The sequence below is a fragment of the Heterocephalus glaber genome, unplaced genomic scaffold (genome assembly GCF_053883595.1).
Source record: "Heterocephalus glaber isolate CG9 unplaced genomic scaffold, H.glaber_assembly_v1.0 deba00000281, whole genome shotgun sequence".
In the NCBI taxonomy this organism is placed as follows: Eukaryota; Metazoa; Chordata; class Mammalia; order Rodentia; family Bathyergidae; genus Heterocephalus; species Heterocephalus glaber.
The window spans coordinates 7,784,497-7,807,067 of record NW_028258139.1 but is presented as its reverse complement, the minus strand read 5'-3'; the positions used below and the strand labels follow the sequence as shown (position 1 = coordinate 7,807,067).

The 22,571-nt window shown below is 36.8% G+C and overlaps 1 protein-coding gene and 1 non-coding gene across 10 annotated transcripts in view; one reads left to right on the top strand and one right to left on the bottom strand.

Annotated features, from left to right (window-relative positions):
• Spidr (scaffold protein involved in DNA repair) overlaps positions 1–22,571 on the top strand; it is a 419,506-nt gene that overhangs the window by 97,882 nt on the left and 299,053 nt on the right. For all 9 annotated transcript variants that reach the window (XR_002391231.2, XM_087182055.1, XM_021249026.2 and 6 more), the window contains 2 exons: positions 13,327–13,580; positions 17,727–17,827. Coding sequence is in view for 8 of the 9 variants with exons in the window: in XM_087182055.1 (XP_087038181.1) it covers positions 13,327–13,580; positions 17,727–17,827 (355 nt within the window). In the remaining variant the exon portion in view is untranslated. The remainder of the gene's footprint in view (positions 1–13,326; positions 13,581–17,726; positions 17,828–22,571) is intronic.
• Positions 5,290–5,425, bottom strand: LOC147830203 (small nucleolar RNA SNORA51). The gene has a single exon (XR_015441925.1). It is a non-coding gene; the product is annotated as a small nucleolar RNA SNORA51 (small nucleolar RNA).

The window sequence follows — 22,571 nt, the reverse complement described above, 5'->3', positions numbered from 1 at the left end:
GTACACTATTTTTCTTGGAAAAGGGGGTGTTTTTCTTTCTCTTCATCTGTAATTGCTGTTGACTTGACGTGAAAGGACCTCAGAGATGAGGGGCCATAATGTCAGACAGGATGCCTACTGTGTATGCCCTGGAGTCCTTCTGGCCTCAGGCACTCTGCCCTTCTTCACTGTCAATTATTGCTTGATGAACTTTGACCTAGCAGGTTGCTTCCTTTGGCATTGTTATTTCTTGCCACCTCGCTTTCTCTTCAGGTGTGCCTTTTCATTGTGTTTCTTTTTTTCCTTGGGCTCCTTACAGCGGGTGCTTTGGATGGAGAAGGAGGTAGAGTGGTACTTTTGTAAACTTATCTTGATAGAACTTGAGTTTTTGTTACCATTGTGCTGCAATTTGAGGTTAGAAACACATTTGGTTTGAGGAAGGCAAGCCAAGTGGTTTACAGAGGTGTAACTGGGTGTAGCTTGTTAAACCTGTTTACCTCAGAAAAGATTTTTTGTTTCTTAAGTGTGTGAGAAAATGTATAGCTTTTGTTTTCTCTCTCACTAGCTGGCTCTGATTTTCATGGATAAAGTTTCAGTCGCAAAAAGCACACCATGTAAACAGTGAAGTATATCTTACCAGTAATTTGAGCCTTTTTATTGTCTGGCTTTGTTTATTTTATTAATTTTAATCCCATCAGAACATAAATTTATGTTAGCAGTTGGGAGTCTGGTATAATCTCCAGTTTTGATTGTTTTGTTGTCTTTTTTCCACACAGCCAGTTAAGTTCTTTGCTAAATAGCTAGAGAACAATTCTTATTAATTAAGGTCTGTGTGTGCTGTGATTCTGCTACACTGTAAAGACCACATGGATAAGGACTTTGATCTCCCCTCTCACACGCATGGGACTCAGAATGGTTCCTGGTACAGAGTAGGCACCCAATTAATTTGTTAAGTGAATAAATCCCATTTTTAGAATTGAGAGTGGAAATGAAGGCGTTTGATAACTAATCATGTTAGTGTGTGAGTCACCAGTTCTCTTTCATTCCCCTAACTCATTTGTAGTGTGACTTTAAGAAAGGGTGGCTGAACCTAGGATAAAAAGGGTGAATTTAACATAGTGCTGCTGGGTGATCTCGTAAGATCCTACAAGGGCAGGTCTGGGCCTGGTCCATAATTGGGTGGGAAGCCTCAGAGAGCAGAAACCAGCACATGACAGGATGTGGTGTGGGGAACCTACCTGGCCTTCAAGTTAGGGCACAGCCTGCACCTGCCCACACAGCACCAGTTTCACAAGGGGTCCTCATAGAGTCTCCCAGCATACCTTCTTGAGTTGGCTGAGGCCAAAGTCTTGAGACTTTTGTTTTGCTTGAAACAGGAGTTATGTGAGCAGTTTTCTGTCTTATAATTAAAATTATCTTGAGGAATAATTTTAATTTAGATTCTATCCTCTCCTCTTCCTCTTCTTCCTCCTCTTTTTCCTCTTCTTCCTCCTCCTTCTCCTTCTCCTTTTTTTTAACCAGCTGGTTAAGCATTTGGCTACAAATAGAGATGGTCACTTATTAGTGATATTCACTGTTGCCCCTGATGTGACCTCTCTATAAATTTTAGAGTTAAAACCTTTAATTTCTGAACATTAAAGAGCAGTGTTTCATCTGGCTAATTTATTTCCTTTGTTATTGAGGCAACTTAACCACTGAGGTTACTGCTTCATTTTGCAATTTGACTCAAACTTCTTCCTGAATCTGTGAGTAGACACAGCTTTTCATCTAGAACAATCCTGCATGTGTAGACTTTCATACATGGATTTAGATTAAGATTTAGTTTATGGGAATTGAGGGATTTCAGTTTCAGGGGTATCTCTTCCAGTATTTAGGGAGATCACTTAAAAGAATCTTTCTTGTACATTTTATAAAGAAATGTGTAGATAGAATTACAGAAAATAATAGTAGTTTAAACAGTATCAGATGAATTACATAGCATATTATGATATTTATTAATTTTTAAATTTGAAGTTTATGATAGTTTTTTTTTTTTATACCAGGGAATCAAACTCAGGACCTTGCACGGCAGCACCACTGAGCTAAATCCCTGGCCTGATAGTTATTTAAAATTTAAAAATTTTAGTTTTTAAAGAGAAGAGATAGCTGGTTGTGGTAGTGCACACCTGTGATCCCTGCCTGCTGGAGGCTGAGGCAGGAGGATCGCCCTAAGTTCAAGGCCAGCCTGAACTACACAGCAAGACCCTGTCTCAAAAAAAAAAAAAAAGTGATAATGTTTAGAGAATTGTAGGAGTTTTTTATTATTGATTTTTTTCTGGTCAGCTCATATAAGTATATGTATGTACAGTATTTCACATTCTACCCTTGCTTGCCACCCGAAGTTTCATACATTACCCCAGAATGGATATTTAAAAAATCATTTTGCCTGTGTAGAATTGAAGAATATTAAAATGAAGAACCCCCAAAGGGAATGGAAGTTGTGGAGTTGTTGTGACTCAGCGTACAACTCACAGGAGGCTATGATGAGATCAAAGTCATAGAAATGCACCTTAACTGTCAGTGGGTCCAGGAATTAAGTAGATGCTGCTGAGGGGTGGGGGTGGGGAGAGTGTCACGGGAATCTTTTCTTTTCCAGTGGCCTCTTTGCCAAGCAGCTGTATTTCCAACCCCCAACCAGGTGCTCGCTCTGTGTGTGTATACTGAACATGTGATCCTTAAAAACTTCAGATAGTACCTCCTTTCCCTTTTCTTTACTACTGAATGTGTTCTCTATTTCAGTAAGTAAGCACCACTATCCCAGCTGTCATGAACTTTGACCTCTCCTAGTATATCACTTTAACTCTTTCTCTGAAGTATTTTTATTAGTACTATTTGGCTATTGAATTGTTTTAGAATAATAATTAGACTGTGGGCTGGAAATGAATCAGCACTTATCAATGTACTGAATTACTTTTGGTACATTAAAACGTTATATTAACTTAATTTGCTAAGGCATTTCATCTGTGGGATTGGAAACAGTAACAAGTCAGAATGCAGACCACTGGCACGGAGAAGCCTCGCTGAATGGGTATGGATGAATTTGCCCAAATTCATCGTTATTCCAGGGATATATATTTAGAGCATAGTCCCCACAGCTAGTAGGTCTACTGATTTATCTTTTTTTTTTCTATGTAAGAGGAGACATGTGCTATCTCTATACAGACACACTCACACTTGTATTTAGTTACAAGAAAACTTTAGAAAATCGTCAGTTTTTTATAAATAAAACTATATTTAGTTTGCTCATCTTTTGTGAGGTATTACTGTGATAAATTTTAAGGTAGTATTAGTAAAAAATGTTCATGTTTTGATTTGTTATTTAATTTTCCTAACTTAAAATTAGGGCATTTACTACACTCTAAAACTGGACAGATAGAAATACCAACACAAAAATGATGTCTGTTTGTCACAGATTTCATCTTTTCCCCTCCTGAATGCATAAGACTACTTTGGCATATATTGATTTGCTGAATGACTCAGTGAATGAGAGTTTTAATATTCATTTGTAAGTATTCCCCACCTTACCATAAAGCAAAAACCATCAGTGTTTCTGGTGAAACCACTTTCTAACCTTTGTTTTGGGTAGTGGGGATTGAATATTGGAGCTTCTCAGTGAGCTACATGCTTTTTAAATTTTTAAATTTTTAAATTTTGAGACAGGGTCATGTTAAGTTTCATAAATTGCCTAGGCTGGGCATGAACTTGTGGTTTTTCCTTCCTCAGCCTCCTAGAGTACTGGGATTACAGGTGTATTCCACCAGGCCCACGTCTAACCTTATATAGTCATACCTTTTGTTACCCTTTGAGAAAAGAACATAGTTTTACTGCTCTTGATTTTTGTATAATTTTCAAATTAAAATTAAAAAATTAAAAAGCTTCTGTATGACTCAAGACTAATGAAACAAGGCTAGCATTGAAGAAAAATGGGAAATGTTATTCAAACACAGTTTTTAAAAACACTTAAATATGATTTAGACTGAAACTGGTATCTATAGGTTGTGTTTATAAATTTTAGAGCTGATTATAGTGCACACCTATAATCTCAGCACTCAGGAGGCTGAGGTGGAGGATTGCTGCAAGTTTGAGGCCAGGCTGGGCTACATAGCAAGACCCTGTCTCAAAAAACAAAGAACAAAAACAATTTTTTTTTCAAATGGCAAACATTTTTAGATCAAGAGAATTCACTTATAATCCAGAATTCTTTACCTTCTCTTGAAATATAAGAAAACATGGTAGTTATTGGAAATTTTGCTATGTTGCTGCACGGATTGGCCAGCTGTGAGTAGCAGCTGCACTTGAGAAGACATTTGGTCTGTCATCAGTGTTCCTGCTATCCCCTCCTTGCACCCTCCTTTTCTTTCGCAACTGCCTGGAGCTGAAGGCCATTGAGTTTAGGGCCTTTGGTAAAATATTCCATTGGTGACCCATGTCATTGATATGTTTGCGTTTATCTACATGGTTGAAGAACTATTTCTGTATTTCTTTTTCTGTTTATTTTGAAATGAGAACAAACATCCCTCGTTACTTAGGTTGGAATAATGTGTCCTCTCCTATACTTTAGCTAGCTTCCTGCCAGTCTCTCACTTTCTTTTTTGTTCCTCCTCCCTTATTATTTTGTTTCCTCTTTTGGGAGCTGAATGTATGGATTCTTCAAGTAGCCTTTATACTTTCCCATTTTGAATTTACTATATTTTAAATATTTTAAATTAAAAATTTATACATATGGAACAAATTTAAATTAGAATAGCAGCTAAGGGGAAAAGTAGTCATATCTTACCAGAAATAATCATAGTTAAGTTTCTTTTTTTTTTTTTTAACTTTATTTTTTATTTTTTATTTTTGGTACTGGGGATCGAACTCCGGTCCTTGTGCTTGCGCAGCAGGCAGTGAAACCACTGAGCTACATTCCTGGCCCCATAGTTAAGTTTCTTGTATAGAAACTTGTACAAAAGAGCATTTGTATAGGTGTCCTCTGTTTTACTTTTTGCACTCAGAAGGTCTATGTATGCATTGCTATTGCAATTTTTTGTATTTTTATCAATACTAATGGATCTACTCTGTTCTCTCTGTCTCTCTCTCTTTCTTTTCTTTTCTTTTTTTTGGTACTGGGGATCGAACTCGGGACCTTGTGCTTGTAAGGCAGGCAGCGGAACCACTGAACTCAGTCCCTGGCCCTGTTCTTTTTAGTAGTTGCATATTATTTTCTAATGTGATTACTGTAAGCAGCACTTGAATAATGGATGTTTGTAGTTTGTTTTTTCTCCCAAAGCTCCATTATCCCCTTTCATAATACAGGCTGGGCATCAGGCCTGGACTGAGGTATATTGAGGGTAGATTTAGTGCATTTTCTCTTTCTGTATAGAATAGTCAGTGTGATAATAAAGCCCATCATAAGCACCAAAAGGCCTGGTTTTTCTTCCTTTTACAAAACTATCCTATGATATGCCTCTGTATATAATTAAATTAATAAGCCCTATTCATGGAATTGATAGATTGAAAGTATTTACATTTAAAAAATTGGGGGGGGGGGTGTTGAGACAAAAATCTCACTATATAGCCCAGGCTGGCTTTGAACTTGTGGCAATCCTCCTGCCTCAGCTTCCCCTGTGTTAGGATTACAGGTGTGCATCACCACGCCCTGCACATTTTAAATTCTGAAACACATTGCTGTTAGTCCTCTAGTTTGGTCACACTAATTTACTCTTTCCCTCTAGAGCCATTCAGATACTTCTGTCCTGCAGTGGTGTTCTCAGGGAGACCGAACATCTTGTGTCACCTTTCCTTTGAATGCCTCTTTGGATCTTTTATATTTTCAACACTGTTTATATGTCTTATTTGTGTTTGGGTCTGTTTCTGGGTTCTCAGTTCCATTTCATTGGTCTGTCCATCCTGTTATTGGTACCAAGCAATTTTCTGGTAGGAATAATTGCCCTTAATTTTTCTTTTTTAGGATTTTCCTTGAAAAAAAAAGCTTAAGGAAAATCTTTTATACTTAACAGTGGCAATTCTACTTGGCATAAAAAAGTATTCATGTATATAGAGAATCACCCTGGAAATGGACAGACCCCCAGACAGAAGCCTGAAAGAGAAGGGGCTATGTATGGCTTTATAGACCACAGCCAGGAATACCCCAAGAAGTCATTTATGGAATGTGAAAGGTGTAATGATCTGATTTATAGTGAAAGGTTATTGTGATTATGGTGTGAAGGATGGATCAAGGGTAGGACAGACAAAGTAGAAGCAGAATCAAGCTTGGAAGCATTACCGTCATGGTGCTGGCTGGTAGGCAGGATGCAGAGAATGGGCACCTCTTAGCTAGTAGAGATAGAGCTTCCTGATGAATTAATGAGCTGTGGATTTCTGACTTGAGCACCTGGGTGGAATGTGATGTTACTTACTAATATAGGGCATAGTGGGGGAAACAATTAGTTTTGGGGACTATATTAAGAATTTAAGTTTGAACTTCTTGAATTATTTGTCAGTGTTGCACCATTTGAGAGCAAATGAAAAACTAAAAAGTAGAAAAAATATGCACATATATTTGCAATAACTTTGTATTAATTTTTGCTATGCTAATATTTCCCTTCAAATTCACTTTTATATACCCTTTCGGAACAATCTTCTTAAATACCTTCTGGGTCGGGGATTTAGCTCAGTAGTTCTGTCACCTGCCTCAAAAGCGCAAGGTCTCGAGTTCGATCCCCAGTACCAAAAAAAAAAAGAGGATTCTTAAATACCTTCTGAGTTTTTCTTCCTGATCCACTCAGAAATGATCAGAAGCGCTCTTCAGAGGATATCTAATTCTTAAACTAAATCCTCCACAGCTTGTCCGTTACCCAACCTGCAGATTATACTGTTCATATTATTTATTGTCTCTTGCTCCCCAATATGAACTCTAAACTTTCACTTCTCTAGACCTGTCTCTGTCACAAATATCCATTCTCCCTTCCTTTATGTGCTATCTTTTCTCCTTTTGTATCTTCATCTAAGAAGCTTTTTTAGTTTTTTTGTGGCCTTTTCCAGTGTGTGTCACCTCTTTCTCTGCTTCTGCTGTTCTCTGATCAGCCAGAAATACAAGTTCTATTCTGTCCTTGTGGAACACTTCATGTGAGGCATGCATATATTGTCTTCTTTATTTTATTTCAAGCACTAAATGGTTGGTATCTTATTAAATTTTCTATCTTGCGTAACACCAGTGTACACATAGTTTATACTGAATAAATGTATTTGAGGGGATATTTTATCTTATTTGGAGATATTTAAGCAGATAACTAGCCTGCTTGTTTTAAGAGAAAGTTATTGGAACAATACTATATATACTGAAAAATTTAAAATATAGTTGAAAGATGAACTGAGCCTCAGTGCAGCCCCAGGAAAACTCACCAGTATGAACTAATGAAGTTGTCATCTAGAGAATTGTCATTAGTGTGGTTTAGCTTCTACTTACCATATCTATATCCCTCAATTCAAAATCTGGAGGAAAAGAATTTGGCTCAGCTTTGGTCAGTTTTCTACCTTAGGTAGAGCATAGTAGCTACTTAGCTGCATAAATTAGGAGGCCCCTGTGGCCACCTTGAGGTAGAAGGCTATCCCTCCACGGATTGTGTGATTGGTTCTGGTAAATTGTAAGCGATGACCAAGGAGAGATAGGTTGTCCTGAAAAGAGTACCAGGTGGTTTCAAAGAAACTGCTCCATGCTTGTATCTTAGTCCTGTCAATTGTGTCATGTCATTACTAATGTAGAAGATTACTCATTCTGAAGTTCCTTAGGTCAGGAAAAGAAAAGAATTCTATTAGTAATAATTGTATTATATTATAAACATTAGCAGATCATGAGCTATATAGTTGCTTTTTGTTCTACAAACACAGTAGTTTTTCTGCTATTAAAGATCCCTATTTATTCTTCTATATGATTTCTATAATTAGGCTTTGAACATGAAGAAAATAATCTATGAAAATTTAAAGAGCACACTAGTTGGTTAGCTTTTTTGAAGATAGTGGGAAAAATATTAGAAAATACGTGTTTTAGAAGAAAATAATTCAGGGCTGGGGATTTAGCTCAGTGGTTTCACCTCCTGCTGCGCAAGCACAAGGACCTGAGTTTGATCTCCGGTACCAAAAAAGAAAAAGAAAAGAAAATAATTTAAATCTATTTTGGTATTTAAGTTTATCATTTATGGAAAGTAGTTCATTTGTTAATAAAGATTATTTACTGAGAAATAAATTTTCCAACAAAATATTTTCTAAGCATTATGCTGCTGTATAGCAGTAAGCAACTTACCAAGAATAAGAGTAGTTAGAAGAATTTTCTTAAGGTACAAGACAAATGTCCATGTTTTATACTAGATTTTTTTTTCTCTGTCACTTTTAACTTTAACAATTTTCTGACCAATTTCTGTCTATCTATGTAACACATAGATCTGGGTAATTTAAAAAGTCATTATCTTTTCTAATAGAGAAAAGGGTTAAGATATATGAACAAGCAGTTCACTGGAGAAGAAATATGAAGGGCTGATAAACAAATGTGAAGACGGTCAACTCTGAATTATCAGGGTCATGCAAATGAGAGAAATGGCATTTCACATCTGTCAGATAAAAATTTAGAAGTCTAAAAGTAGTGAAGTTGATTGTGTATCATAGGTTTCACATACTGTTAGTGGTTTTGGGTGTCTTTCAGGACAGTGGCTCTTCGGAGCCATCTCACAATTATTGGTTAAGTTGAGAATGAATGAACTATTCAGTAAGCTCCTGGGTTGGTAAACACCACATAGAAGCTGGCATATGTTGCCCAGTGAAACAAGCACATGGGCTACAGCAGGGGTCCTCAGTCCCCAGGCCACAGACCAGTACTGGTCTATGTTCTGTTAGGAACTTGACCTCAAACCAGGAGGTGAGCAGTAGGTTGGTGAGCAAAACTTCACCTGTATTATTTACAACCACTCCTTACAGCTTGCATTCCTGCCTGAACTCTACCTCCTGTCTATCTGACTAATCTGTCAGTAGTGTCATTAGAGTATTTTAGGATCATGAACCCTCCTGTGAACTGGGCACACAAGGGATCTCGGCTCCATGTTCCTCATGAAAATCTAATCCCAAATCACCCTTCTACACAAATAAACCATCCCCCAACAAATAAATTGTCTTCCATGAAGTCAGTGCTTGGTGTCAAAAAGGTTGGGGACCACTGTTCTACAGTACTTTTATAATGTGGAAATTTGTAAAACCCTATGTCTCTCAACAGTGAAGTAAGTAGAAGTAGTATAATTAGACTCTAGAGCACTATGTAGGAAAGAACATTAATGATCTATAATCAGGTGGGAGTTAGCTCCAAGAAGGAAGAGAATAGGCACAGGATTCAGTTGCCACCAAAAAAAGTGTTTCTTGTCCAAAAACTCATGACCCTTTATTTCACATTAATCTTATTCTACAATATAGGGGTGAAATAGAAGATTGAACATATGAATCTGCAGACATCTTTGATATAGCATTATTCTCTTTTCATCTTCCTAGGCATACACACATCTGTGCACACATATATACCTCCTCCTTTTTTGAAAGAACATGTTCCTCATAGTCAGGCTTAGGCCAAAGACAGCTGGTATCTAGTGAGTCTGCCAGGTCATCACTGTCCATGCGTGGAGAGTTCCTCTACCTTCATCTGGGGTGATGGGCTCGAGGGGAGTTGGCTTCTAGTTGTCTTTTTCAAAGGTACTCATTATACCTTGGTTCTTTTAAAAAAGTCTATGCGACACATACATGCTTTATGTGGCTGATTAAGACAGTGTCTTTTTGATTATCTGCTGAAGACATTATTTATTGTGTTCCTCAATGACCTTTTTATAGAAGTTTTCTTTGAAATAGAAAATACTTAAATAAAAATGAATATAAAGCTCAAAAATATAAACTGTAAAGCTAAAATGTATGTTTAAACTACCATGGGAGTAAAAAGAATGACTAATATTTATAAAGTGCTTACTATGTTAGATATTACATCTCCAGTTTGAAAATGATGAAAAAAAGGCATGGAGAAGTTAAATCACTTGCCTAATGTTTTCTGATAGTAAAGGGTAAGGCCAAGGATCAAAGACCAATTTTACTGGGGAAGACAGTCTAGACTACTACTGTCTCAAGTGATCTTTCTTCTTCACTCTTACTTCTGTTGTGTGCACATTTTGGAGGGGAATTGCATGTAAATTGCTTTGTAGTTTTAGTTGGTCTCCCACCCCCAGCTTTTAAATTGACTGTATTATACAAGAGCAAGAATGAGCTTGAAGATTTCTTTGTATTAATTATATGAGCTAAGATAGTATGTGAGTACTACCCATTCAATATATTTTTATATAATATATGGGAAGTAGCTAATAGCGTCTCATTAGTGACAGCCTAAACTATATGTGCCTAAAATTGATTATCATAGATTGTAATTCACCTCCCATTTATCCTTCAAAGCATGTTTTACCAAGAATATAGATTTGTTATCATATATTTCTGTATAATCTCTCTGTTTTCAAGTTAAAACCACTTTTTCTGCCTTTTCGCACTTGAATTGATGAAATTCCCAAGGTTGGCCCTTCTCTTCCTACTTCTATATACTTTTCATGGGCAATCTTCTCCACCTCTCTTGCCTTCATGCACTGTTTCTTTTCTTACAATTCCCAAAGTGCTTTCTATCCCACTCAGATACTCTTTATGCCTGGCTCTGAATATAGAAAAGCCTTCTAGCTACCTCCCTTGCTAACTTGCTGGCATGGATCTCCTCCTCCCATAGTTTTCAGAATGATCATTCCATATTAGCACCTGGTTTTGTTAGCCCCCATTTAAAACTGCCATCGGCACCTCCTGCCTCATAATACAGCCAGATGCAGTTCCATATTCTACAAGCTTTACCTCTTAGCACTTCTTATAGATTTTCCTGTGTATCTTCTATGCTCCCTTGTTATGCTATTCTTTCTCTCTGGAATGTGCTTCCTCCTTCTTCAGCCTTACTAACCTACACTTAGTATTCTGATTCCCATGGCAGGTCCTGGGGAACAAACCTTTTCTAACATTTCAACTCTTTTCTTTCTTTCCCCTATGTGTGCTACCCACCTTGCTTTGCCGTTTTTCTCAAATGTTTTTGGAGTCCAAATAATACTTCTATTGCAATTCTTCTACCACGGTGTTTTATAACTAAATAGTTTTAAAAGTTTGGCTTTCCCCATCTCCATGATTAATTACCTTTAATCCTTTTAATGTTTGCGTGTGAGTCCCCAGCACAGGCTGCCTGTGGTCGATTATTTGTTGACTTATTTCTAAGATAGTAGTTATCAACTTGGGGTGATTGTGTTCCCCAAGGGTTATTTGGCAATGTCTGGAGACATTTTTTATTGTGACTGGTGGGGTGGGACTATTATGGTCCATTGGGTGGAGCCAGATGCTTCCAAACACAGTCCATAGGATTAACTCCTCACCATCCCTGCCCCAAATGGGAGTAGTTCTGAGGTTGAGAGAACCTGCTCTAGGATGAAGTACAAAACATTGTCCTACAAACTGGCTTTTCAGTCAGGTGTGGTGGTGCATGTATCCCAGTACGAGAGAGGTGGAGGGAGGAGGATCACCATGAGTTCAAGGCCAGCCTGGGCTACATAGTGAACACAAGCCTGAATAGTGAATACATATAGCCTGAACCACATAACAAGTCCTTGTCTTTAAAAAAAAGTCATTTTGTAACAAAAATATGAAATTATTTAAATATGGAGTTTTCAAGTTAATGTATAAAGATTTTCAGTAGCACACAGCTTTATTTTTAAACTAAACTGTTTTGGTTTTTTGGTGGCTCATTAATATTTATTCAGAAATGTCTTGGGAAACTATGTGCCCTTAGTGATTATTAATGGATGAGCAGCTACAGTGATTTAGGCACAAAACTGAAAGGATGAAAGGACAGTAAAATCAAGCTTGTCGTTTACTTTGGAAATTTTTTCATTTTTGTAAGTGTTCCTAATAGATAATTACCCAAGTAATGGGTTTGAGGAGGTGTGGGGATGGTTAGTATCTTTTTTAAAAAGGACTTAACATAATCCTTAGAAAAGGCCAAATGTGATAAGCCTTTACATAGATGATCAAATGATGAAAACGCTAATGTTGCTGTCAATAGTAGTGTGCACACACACCCATGTACCCACATAGTAGCCCTTGTATCCTTTTCACTGTCTTCACCCAAGTGCCTCCTCCATGATCAGGATCACAGTCAGTGGTAATCCATCCAACTAGATGGAGCTTCCCCCGAGTGAGTTCATACTTGCATTATGAATTGATTGGGACCAGAATACCCATTCAACTAAAGGTGTGTTCACTTTTAGTAAATTTACAATCTGGTGTAAGTACTAAATTAGATGGGGCTGCTAATGTATTAGAAAATTAGAATATCAGAGGATAAATTGTTACTGACTAGTGTACAACATGGGACTAACCTGTAAAATCCAGTGATAGGAATATAAAATCTTTTCATGCATAGTTTAGTAACATGACTGGGCAAAGACAGAAAACATCAGAAAGGAGGTTTTGCTTCTCCTCTGCAAGATTGGCTGTGTGGATATAATTCCTGTCTCATGATCCAGTTGGAAGTTTAGAAATTTGAGTAGGAGAAAGAAAACATTTTAGGAAATGTTAGGAAAAGGAGACAATCATATTCTTAAATAGTTCTTGTTCATATTAGCATTTTATTTTTGGTCCTGGGGATTGAACTCAGGACGTTGTGCTTGCAAGGCAGGCGGTGGCCCATATTAGCAGTTTTTAACTAGACTCTGAAAAATGTTATATTGGAATTGTGCTTGAAAAGTCAAATTTTCGTCTTTACTCTTGGAGATGGCTTTGGTAAATTTAAGTGGTTTACACTAGAAGAGGCAATTTTTAAATATTTGATTTTTAACAAATAGTGAATATTATTTAGCTCCACATTATATTTTAAAATCCAAGAAATACTTTTTCCTAATAGATGATTCTCATCAGCCTTCAGATAGTGTTATTAGTTCAGTTTTAGAGACCATGTGTACCTGTGACACATGTCTTTTAGCTTCCTGAAGGAAGGTAGAAATATATTTATATTGATTTCAGTGAGCTCTGTGACATAATATCTGACAATTGGTTTAACCTGTTGTCTTTGTTCCTGGTTACTGTTGGATTTTGCATCAAAACAAGTCCAAGCTACATATACTGTAATTAAGAAGCTATTTTAAGGAGTTTAATCATATGAAATAGAATAATAGGCCTGGATACATATGGGCTTGAATAAAGAATATTTAATTGCATTTCTCTTAATTTTCCCAGCCAATTTCTGCAGAAATTTTGGAATATTCATCACATAGTGAGAAAGAAGATGACTCAGAGGATGTCCTATTCATTGATTCAGAGTCCCCTCACAAATACCACATGGATTTTGGACTGGATACAAGGCAGATAATGGACAGACTGGTCAACCCAAGGGTGAGATCAACAGAGCCCGTCTTGTGTACACCCCAGAAACAGACAGCCAAGCTTCCTAGGACTCCAGAAGATTCAGCAAAGAAGAAGAAACTTTTAAGGTTAAATTATGTTTTAAAGTACTTTTTTCTTGTTTTCTTAAGAAACCCAAATATCTGAAATGTTAATTTAAAAATACTTGTTTACTTGGGAAAGAAAATTGGAAGAATTACAATTCTCTAATGTTGATAAGCAATTAGTGAAGTCTTGATTCTTGAAATTGTTTATTCAAGTTGAGTGTTCATGGATTTTGTGATGACCAACTTACGTGACTCCTTTTGCTTGATAGAGATTTGTTGTTTGACTTATCAAACCTTAGTGTAGATCAGTGTTCAGGTGCTGTGTTAGACAAATAGACAAGTGCATTACAGTTCTGTTCTTTAGTAATTTATAGTCTAAAGAAAGAAATAGAAATAAATATCAATCCTATCAGGTTACTTTTATGAGTATGGTGAGAGAGATTAGCCAGGGTAATGCTCGCAAATGCAAGCATGAGAGCCAAGACTCAAGGACAAGAAACAGCTGGTGTGGCTGTGGAGAGCCACCGTGGAGGAATATTCCTGTCATTGGAGTAGCAGGCAGGCCAAGCAGGATGCATGAAAGAGCCTGAAAGGACCTGTCCCTACCCTGTATTATACAAAGTGTCTTTGTTGAATAAGAACAAAACAATAATAATAAAAACCAATGAAAGTGAGAAAGAACTATGTGACAAGCCTTTATGATGAAGAGACACCATGGCTGAAGGAATGTGTAATGAAAGAAATAGGGGTGGTGCCATGACTCCTGTGGTAGGATTGAGGGTTAGTTGCTAGTGGCCTGAAAGGGATGCAGCCTCTAGAGACGTTGCAGAGATTAGGAGCGATAGTATCTGAGACAGTGAGGCAGGCCAGTAGAGGCAGAGGGTAAGGTAATGGTCTGTCAGCTTCTGGAGAGAAAGTGAGGGAGGCAGATCAGGAAGGCAGAGGCGTGTCCTGAGGATAATAACATATGAGAATGTGGCAGAGTCTACTGAGATGAGAGTAACAGGTGAGAAAGTTCATATCTGGTCCCCATCTCTTGTTCTCAAAAAATAAGACACAAGGCTATAATGTGTGTAGTAGAAAAACCCAGTCCTGGTATATGAGAACTGGTCCCAAGGTGTCATGAGATCAAATAAAGAGACAGACAGATCCAGAATTGCATAAAGTATAATTTTTTGGGTACTTAGTGAAAGAAGTATGGTTTTGGGTGGCAGTATAACCTGTGGATCCCATAATTTAGTTTAGAGCAAGGAGAGGTTATAAAGTGGTCAGGACGGAAGTGACTTATCCAAGCCAGACTGTACTTGATTTGTTTTAAGCAAATATCAAAGATGTTGTTAGACACATTCCTGGTGCTGAGGTCTCCAGAGTCCCCTTTCTCCCTCTTCTTCCTGTCATCATCCTCTTCTCTAATAGTCTCTCTTCTACTTTTAGGTCTTACTTATTTAGTTAATTTTCATATATGAGGGAGAACATCTAATACTTGTCTTTCTGTGTCTGACTTTTAGAAATAGGGTTGTTCATTAGATCACATGGTGTTTCCATTCCTAAGTTTAGGTACATTGACCAGAATTCCATGCAGGTATTCTGTGGGCATATTTGGAGCAGAGGGAAAACAGGTGACCTGTGAGGGACCCTCACAGTCCTTAGTTCCTAAACTCAGCTAGTGTCACAGATTTTATATGAGGACTCAGACCCTCCCATGTGTCAACAAGTTCTTTGTGCATGTTCACTCTTGCTTTTACATTTCATCCTATAATTCCTACAGTTTTTTTTTTTTAGAGGGGTCTAGTTTGAACTTTTAACCAGCTACTTTTAGAGTTTACTTTGTCTTCTTTTTTCCTCTGTAAAGTCATAGTACTGAGACCCAAGATTGGCAATGAATTATCTAGTCTGTAAAGAATGCAGTGTTTTGCCTTTTTCTTATATTTATATTGCAAATATAATTTTTTTTTGGTACCAGGGATAGAACTTGGGTTCTTGCGGCTTGCGCAGCAGGTGGTGAAACCACTGAGCTAAATCCCCAGCCCAGATTTATTTTTTTAAATTTTGTGTTCTGTATGCTGTACATACACATAAACACATTCAGAAATAATTACCACATATAGGAAAACAGTAGGTTACATTAATGGTAAGTATAAGATGTATAATATATGTTATGTATAATGATAATAAGTATGATAATTTTAATCATAGTATAAAAAGCATAAAACTTAACTAAAAGCCATAACAAGGATGGTAACACTAATGATGGACATTTCTTGAAGGTTTAATAAATGTCAGGCACTATACAAAGTCCTGTTGGGTTTTAACAATGGATTCTTCATCAAAGCTAATTTTATAATAATGGAGATGTTCTTTAACCTCTTGTCTCTGATTTTATCATCTGTGATGTAGATGTTGATATTTGTCTTTCTACCTAAAGAGGCTACTGTTTGAGTAAAATGATATAATGCAGTAAAATGATCAATGAAGTAATAAATAATCTGTGAGTTAATACATTGAAAATTATGTAACCATCATGATGATTAACAACTGATCTTGTTTTCTCTTGAGATTATAGTTGTGATAGGAGCTGCTGATTTCTCCCTGTCTCTATATATGTATATGTGTGTATACTTATATAACTTTAAATATTAATATTTATATATAATTTTATAACAGTGAATATATATGTTCATCAATAAGTATGCACATTCATTGATAAGTAGGCTCTTATGAAGTAGCTATATGCAAATTGTTACAAATTGTCTTACTACTATTCATGGAAGTTTCTTTTTTTTTTTTTGGATACCGGGGATCAAACTCAGGACCTTGCGCTTTCAAGGCAGGCAGTGGTACCACTGAGCTAAATCCCCAGCCCTGAAAGTTTCTTTTTTTATAATATTGTAATCCTTGCTATGTGTTTGTGATTGATACTCAATTTCTAGAGTTCAAATAGTGGGCCTAGTTTTAAATACTCTTACTTGAATATCCTACCTATCAACAATTTGGCAAGGTTTTTTTTTAATTAGTACATTTTTTTTTTTGGTACTGGGGATCAAACTCAGGACCTTGTGCTTGTGAGGCAGGGGGCAGAACCACTGAGCTAAATCCTCAGCCCTATTAGTACATCTTTTCAATGAATAAAGATTACATTTATTATTGGTACATGTATATAACACATCTTAATTCTGTTTTTCATTCCCTCCTCCTCCCATCCTTCCTCACCATTTCTAACTCTTGATCCCCTTCCCATTTAAAAGAGCTCTATTTCTATTTTGTTTTAATTCCTTTTTTTCCTCCCATTCCTTCCTCTCTCATTCCCTTTCCCATTTGATAAAGATCTCCCTACTTTGTGTTATCTTTTATTTTGCTCTTTATTTATATTTTGGATTTCTCATTAAGAGAAACCATGTGAGGGCCGGGGATTTAGCTCAGTGGTTTTGCCGCCTGCTGCGCAAGCTCAAGGACCCAAGTTTGATCCCTGGTACCAAAAACAAAAACAACAACAAAAAAAGGAGAAACCATGTGATATTTAAGCTTGTGTGTATGATTTATTTCACTTAATATTACAGCCTCAAAATGCATTCATTTACCTATGAATGCAAGTTTATCCTTCTTTATGGCAGAGTGGTACTCTGTTGTGAATAAATACCACATTTTCTTTATCCATTCATATGTTGATAAGCATATAGGCCATTTCCAAGATTTAGCTATTATAAATTGTTCTGGTATATATATAAAGTTATTCTTGACTGGAACTCTGAACCCACTTCACATTTATCTGTTTCCTCCATCTGCTGATCCATTGTGAGCTTCCTCTATAGCATGGTACAAAGCTATCTTTTTGTCCCTATTAATTAGCAAAGCGTTAAGCCTAGCATATAGCAGATAACAGTAAGCTGTATATGTTTATGGAATGAATAAATGAACTAAGAACAGAAACTAACTGATACTTGTCATATTTTTAAGAATATGATACTGTATTCTTAGAAGGTAATATTACCTTATATTTCTAAGAATCAGGAAATGGAGCTTCCAAGAAAACTAAAAACTGACCTGGAGGGTATGGCCTCTAGGAAGATATTGTAATATGAAAACTACATTAAAATTTGGTATGTTTTATCTCCCCGATTGGGGAGTGTAAAATATAAATTCTGGCTCTTCTGAAGCTTTTCTTCTAACTAAACTTAATACATTAAACAGAGGCGGATTAGCAGAAAGACTAAATGGACTGCAAAATCGAGAGAGATCTGCCATTTCTTTGTGGAGACATCAGTGTGTTTCATATGAAAAGACTCTTTCAGGTAAGGCTTATATAGGCATCTGAGATAGTTTGAAAACATTTCAGTTAAAAAATTTTATATTAGGGCTGGGGATTTAGCTCAGTGGTTTCGCTGCCTGGTGTGCAGGCGCAAGGACCCGAGTTTGATCCCCGGTACCAAAAAAAAAAATTTTTATATTAGAATATTTGAAGTATATCACTATTGTTTTCATGACTTTAAAAAACTATCCCCAGCATTCTGTGACATACTAAAAACAGTATACAATTTGGTTTTTATTTTAAATTTTTATTAGTACATGTTTGAAGTACATAATGATTACATTCATTGTGGAGGAATGAGTACATATACATAACACATCTCAATTCCTCCCACCCTTTTTGCCAGTATCAGATTCATTTATTTATTTTATAAGTCCTTACAAAGTTAATTATCATACATAGAGTTTAACAAGCAGACCAATAGGCCAAAAAACATAAAACACCTAAGACTATTATACTAAATCAGGGCACACTTTTAGATACACTGTCCATGCTGGATTACAATAACTTTATCTGTCTCTCTCCACTGTTTTTTTTACTATCTATTTTTCATTTTGCACTTATATATTGAGTTTCTTTTGAGAAACCATGTGAAATTTAAGCTTATGTGTCTAATTTATTTCACTTAACATTATGTTCTCAAGGTGCACCCATTTTCTTAAAAATGACTGAAGTTTATCCTTTATGGCAGAGTAATACTCTATTTTGTGGGGGGTTTTTTGGTACTGGGGATTGAACTCAGGACCTTGTGCTTGCAAGGCAGGCACAGTGCTGCTGAGCTAAATCCCCAGCCCTGCACACATTTTCTTTATTCATTTATCTCTTGGTGGACATAGGCTATTTCCAAGATTTAGCTATTATGAATTGTGTTACTATCAATATGGGAATGGATATGTCATTATGGTATGACATCTTTAACTCTTTTGAGAATGCACCTCAAGAGAGAACAACTGGGTCAAATGGAATTTCTATTTTTAGTTTTTAAGGCATCTCCGTAGTGATTTCCATAGTGATCGTATCAGTTCACACTCCCACCAACAATCTTGCTAGCATTTGTTATTGGTTGATTCCTTGATGATAACCATTCTTTCTGTAGCGAGATGGAATCTTGGTGTTGTTTTAATTTCTCAAGTGGCAAGCAGTGTTGAACAGTTTTTTTTGTTTGTTTTCAGGGATTGAACTCAGAGAGCAGTTTTTCATGTATTTATTTGCTGTTTGAACTTCTTTATCTGAGAAGTGTCTGTTCATTTCAAATGCTTGTTTTTGTATTGGGTCTTTAAATTTTGGGGTCTAATTTTTTGAATTCTTTATATTTTCTAGATATTAGTCTTTTGTCTGAGAAGTAGCTAGCAAAAATTTTTTTTTCCATTCTGTAGGTTATCTTTTCACTCTATGGGTGGTTTTCTTTCAGTGTTCTAGCTGGATGGGTGGGGGCAGTCTGCCATAGGTGGCACATTTTTTGGGCAGTATCTTAGTTACTTTTCTCGTTGCTATAACAAAATACCTGACACCCAGAGTTAAAAGAGGAAAGGTTTCTTTACCTCACAGTTTGTAAAGGTTTCAGTCCATAATCAGCTGGCTCCAAGGGAAGGTGGTGCATAGCAGAGGGGCAACAGTTCATGATGGTGGAAGACAGCAAAAGGAGCAAGGGAACTCAACAGCATCTTTCTGCCCCTTTTATCTTATTCAGACAACTAAGGGCAAGTAGCACTTACACCCTTAATCCTAGTGCCCTAAAACTTAGCAGTGCACCATGAATCAATCACATATGCTAGATTCAGCCGCTTGTAAAAAAGCCACACCTTCAAATGCTGAGGTTTGGGGAGGACATCTAGACACAAGCCATAACAGGTGGTATTTAAATAGGTTAACATATTCAGATATGTTGGAGGGCAGCAAATTGAAGGACTACCCCAAGCAGAATGAACTCTTAACTATGCCACTGTTTCCTTTGCTGTGCATAAGCTTTTTAATTTGATTTGATTCCTTTTATTGATTCTTGGTATTATTTCCTGTGCAACCAGGGTTCTGTTCAGAAAGTCTTTGCCTACACTTATGTCTTCAGGTGTTTTACCTGTTTTGTCTTCCAGCAAATTAAGTGTTTCTGTTCTAACATTAAGCTCTTTGATCCATTTTGACTTTAATTTAGTACATGATGATAGATATAGGTCTAGTCTCAATCTTTGGCATGTGGATGGCCAGTTTTCCCAAAACCATTTATTAAAGAGGCTGTCTTTTCCCCAGTGAAAGTATTTGGCCTCTTTGTCAAAGATAACTAGCTGAGTGTGCCTAGAATTGTTTCTGCATCCTCTATTCTGTTCCATTGATCCATAAGTCTGTTTTTTTGTTTTTTGTTTTTTATCATTGTAGCTTTGTTGTATAACTTGAAGTCAGGATTGTGATGTCCCCTGCCTTGCCCTTATGACCCAGAATAGCTTTTGCTATTCTAGGTCTCTTCTGGTTCTATATGAATTTTAGGATTGGTTTCTCTAGTTCTGTAAGGAATGCTATTGGTATTTTCATTGAGATTGCATTAAATGTTCATAACTGTTTTAGAAGTATGGCATTTTGACTATATGGTTCTGCCTATCCAGGAATAGGAGATATCTTTCCATTTTTTGATATCCTCTTTGATCTCCTTTTTTCAGAGTACTGTAGTTTTCACAGTAGAGGTCTTTCACTTCCTTGGTTAGGTTAATTCCTAACCAATTTGTTGATGCTATTGTGAAAGGTATTGTTTCCCTAATTTCTTCTGTCTTGTTGAATTTGTTATTAATGTAGAAGAATATTGATTTTTGAGTGTTGACTTTGTATCTTTGTCTCAGTTACTTTCTCCTTGCTGGGAAAAAATACCTGACACCCACAAGTTAAAGGAGGAAAGGGTTATTTTAGTTCAGTTTGTAGAGGTTATAGTCCATAGTTGGCTAGCTCTAAGGCAGGACAAGCAGCATGGCAGAGGAGAAACAGTTCCTGGTGTGGCAGGCAGGAGGCAGCAAGCCTTATTATTATTATTATTTTTGGAGGCAGGGTCTCCCTTTGTAGTTCAGGCTGGCCCTAAACTCACTATGTAGCCCAGGCTGGTCTTGAATTCAGGGTGATCCTCCTGCCTCAGCCTCCCGAGTGCTGGGATTACAGGCGTGTGCCACCGTGCCTACCTCCTTCTTTCTTTCCCTTTTTATTCCATCTAGGCTACAAGCCTATTGGTTGGTGCTGCTCACACTCAGGGTGAGTCTTCTGTCTTTAGTAAGTCCATCATCCATACTCAGAACTATGCTAAACCAATCATTGGACTAATTCAGTATTATGCACCCATGATCCAGGATCATACACCCATGATCCAGTCACTTCCCCAAAGCCCCACCTGTGATCATGTGAGGCTTTGTGGGGACATCTAGGTATAAGCCATAAGAATCTGGCTATAATACTGAATTTGGTTATTAATTCTAGGAGTTATTTGGTGGAGTTTTTGGGGTCTTCTATGTAGAGTATCATGTCATCTGCAAATAATAATAATTTTACTTCTTCCTTTCCTCTCCATATCTCTTTTAGTTCTTTCTCTTGTTTAATTGCTCTAGCAAATGTTTTGAGAACTATATTGAACAGCAGTGGTGAGAGCGGACATCCTTGGCTTGTTGCTAATTTTAGAGAGAAAGCTTTCAGCTTCTCACTGTTGGCTTTTGGTTTGTCATAGATGGCTTTTATCAGGTTGAGATAAAGACCTTCTATTCCTATTTTCTTCAGGGTTTTAAATAATAAATCGATGTTGCATTTTCTCAAATGCTTTTTCTACACCTATTGAAGTGGTCTTGTGAATTTTTGTCCTTGCTTCTGTTTATGTAGTGTATTACATTATTGATTTGCATATGTTGAGCCATCTCTGCATCCCTGAACTGAATCCTGCTTGGTTATGATGTGTGATCTTTTTGATGATTTGCTGCATTTTGTTTGCCAGTATCTTATTGAGGATTTTTGTATCTGTATTCATTATCAAGATTGGCCTGTAGTCCTCTTTCTTGGTTGGGTTCTCCTCTGGTTTTAGAATCAGAGTAAAACTTGCTTTCAGGAATGACTTGAGGAGTCCTGCGTCCTTTTTGATTTCATTAAAGAGTTTGAGGAGTATTGGCATTAGATCTTCTTTAAAGTTCTTTTAGAGTTTGGCAGTGAATCCATAGGGACCTAGGCTTTTTTTAGTTGGTAGAGTTTTTTTTTTATTATTATTACTGCTTCAGTTTCACTGACTGATACTGGGTTAATCAGGATTTTTATATCTTCTTGGATCAGCTTTGGTAGTTTATAAGTATCTAGGAATTTATCCATTTCGTTTGAATTTTCCATTTCATTAGAATATAGGTTCTCAAACTGATGATCTCCTGGATTTCACCTTTTCATTTCTAATTGTATGGATTTGGGTCTTTTCTTTCCTTATTTTGGTAAGATTGGCTAAGGGTTTGTCTGTTTAGTCTTTCAAAGAACCAACTCTTTTTTGAGGGGGTACTGGAGATTGAACTCAGGACCTTGTGCTTGCGAGGCAGGCTTGGTGCCACTGAGCTAAATTTCCAGCCCCTAAAGAACCAACTCTTCAAGGCATTGATTCTTTGTATTTTTAAAGTCTGGATTTCATTAATTTCTGTTTTGATCTTTATAATTTCCTTCCTTGTACTAGTTTTGGGTTTGGATTGTTTTAGGATTTCTAGGACCTTAACATGCATCATTAGGTTATTTATTTG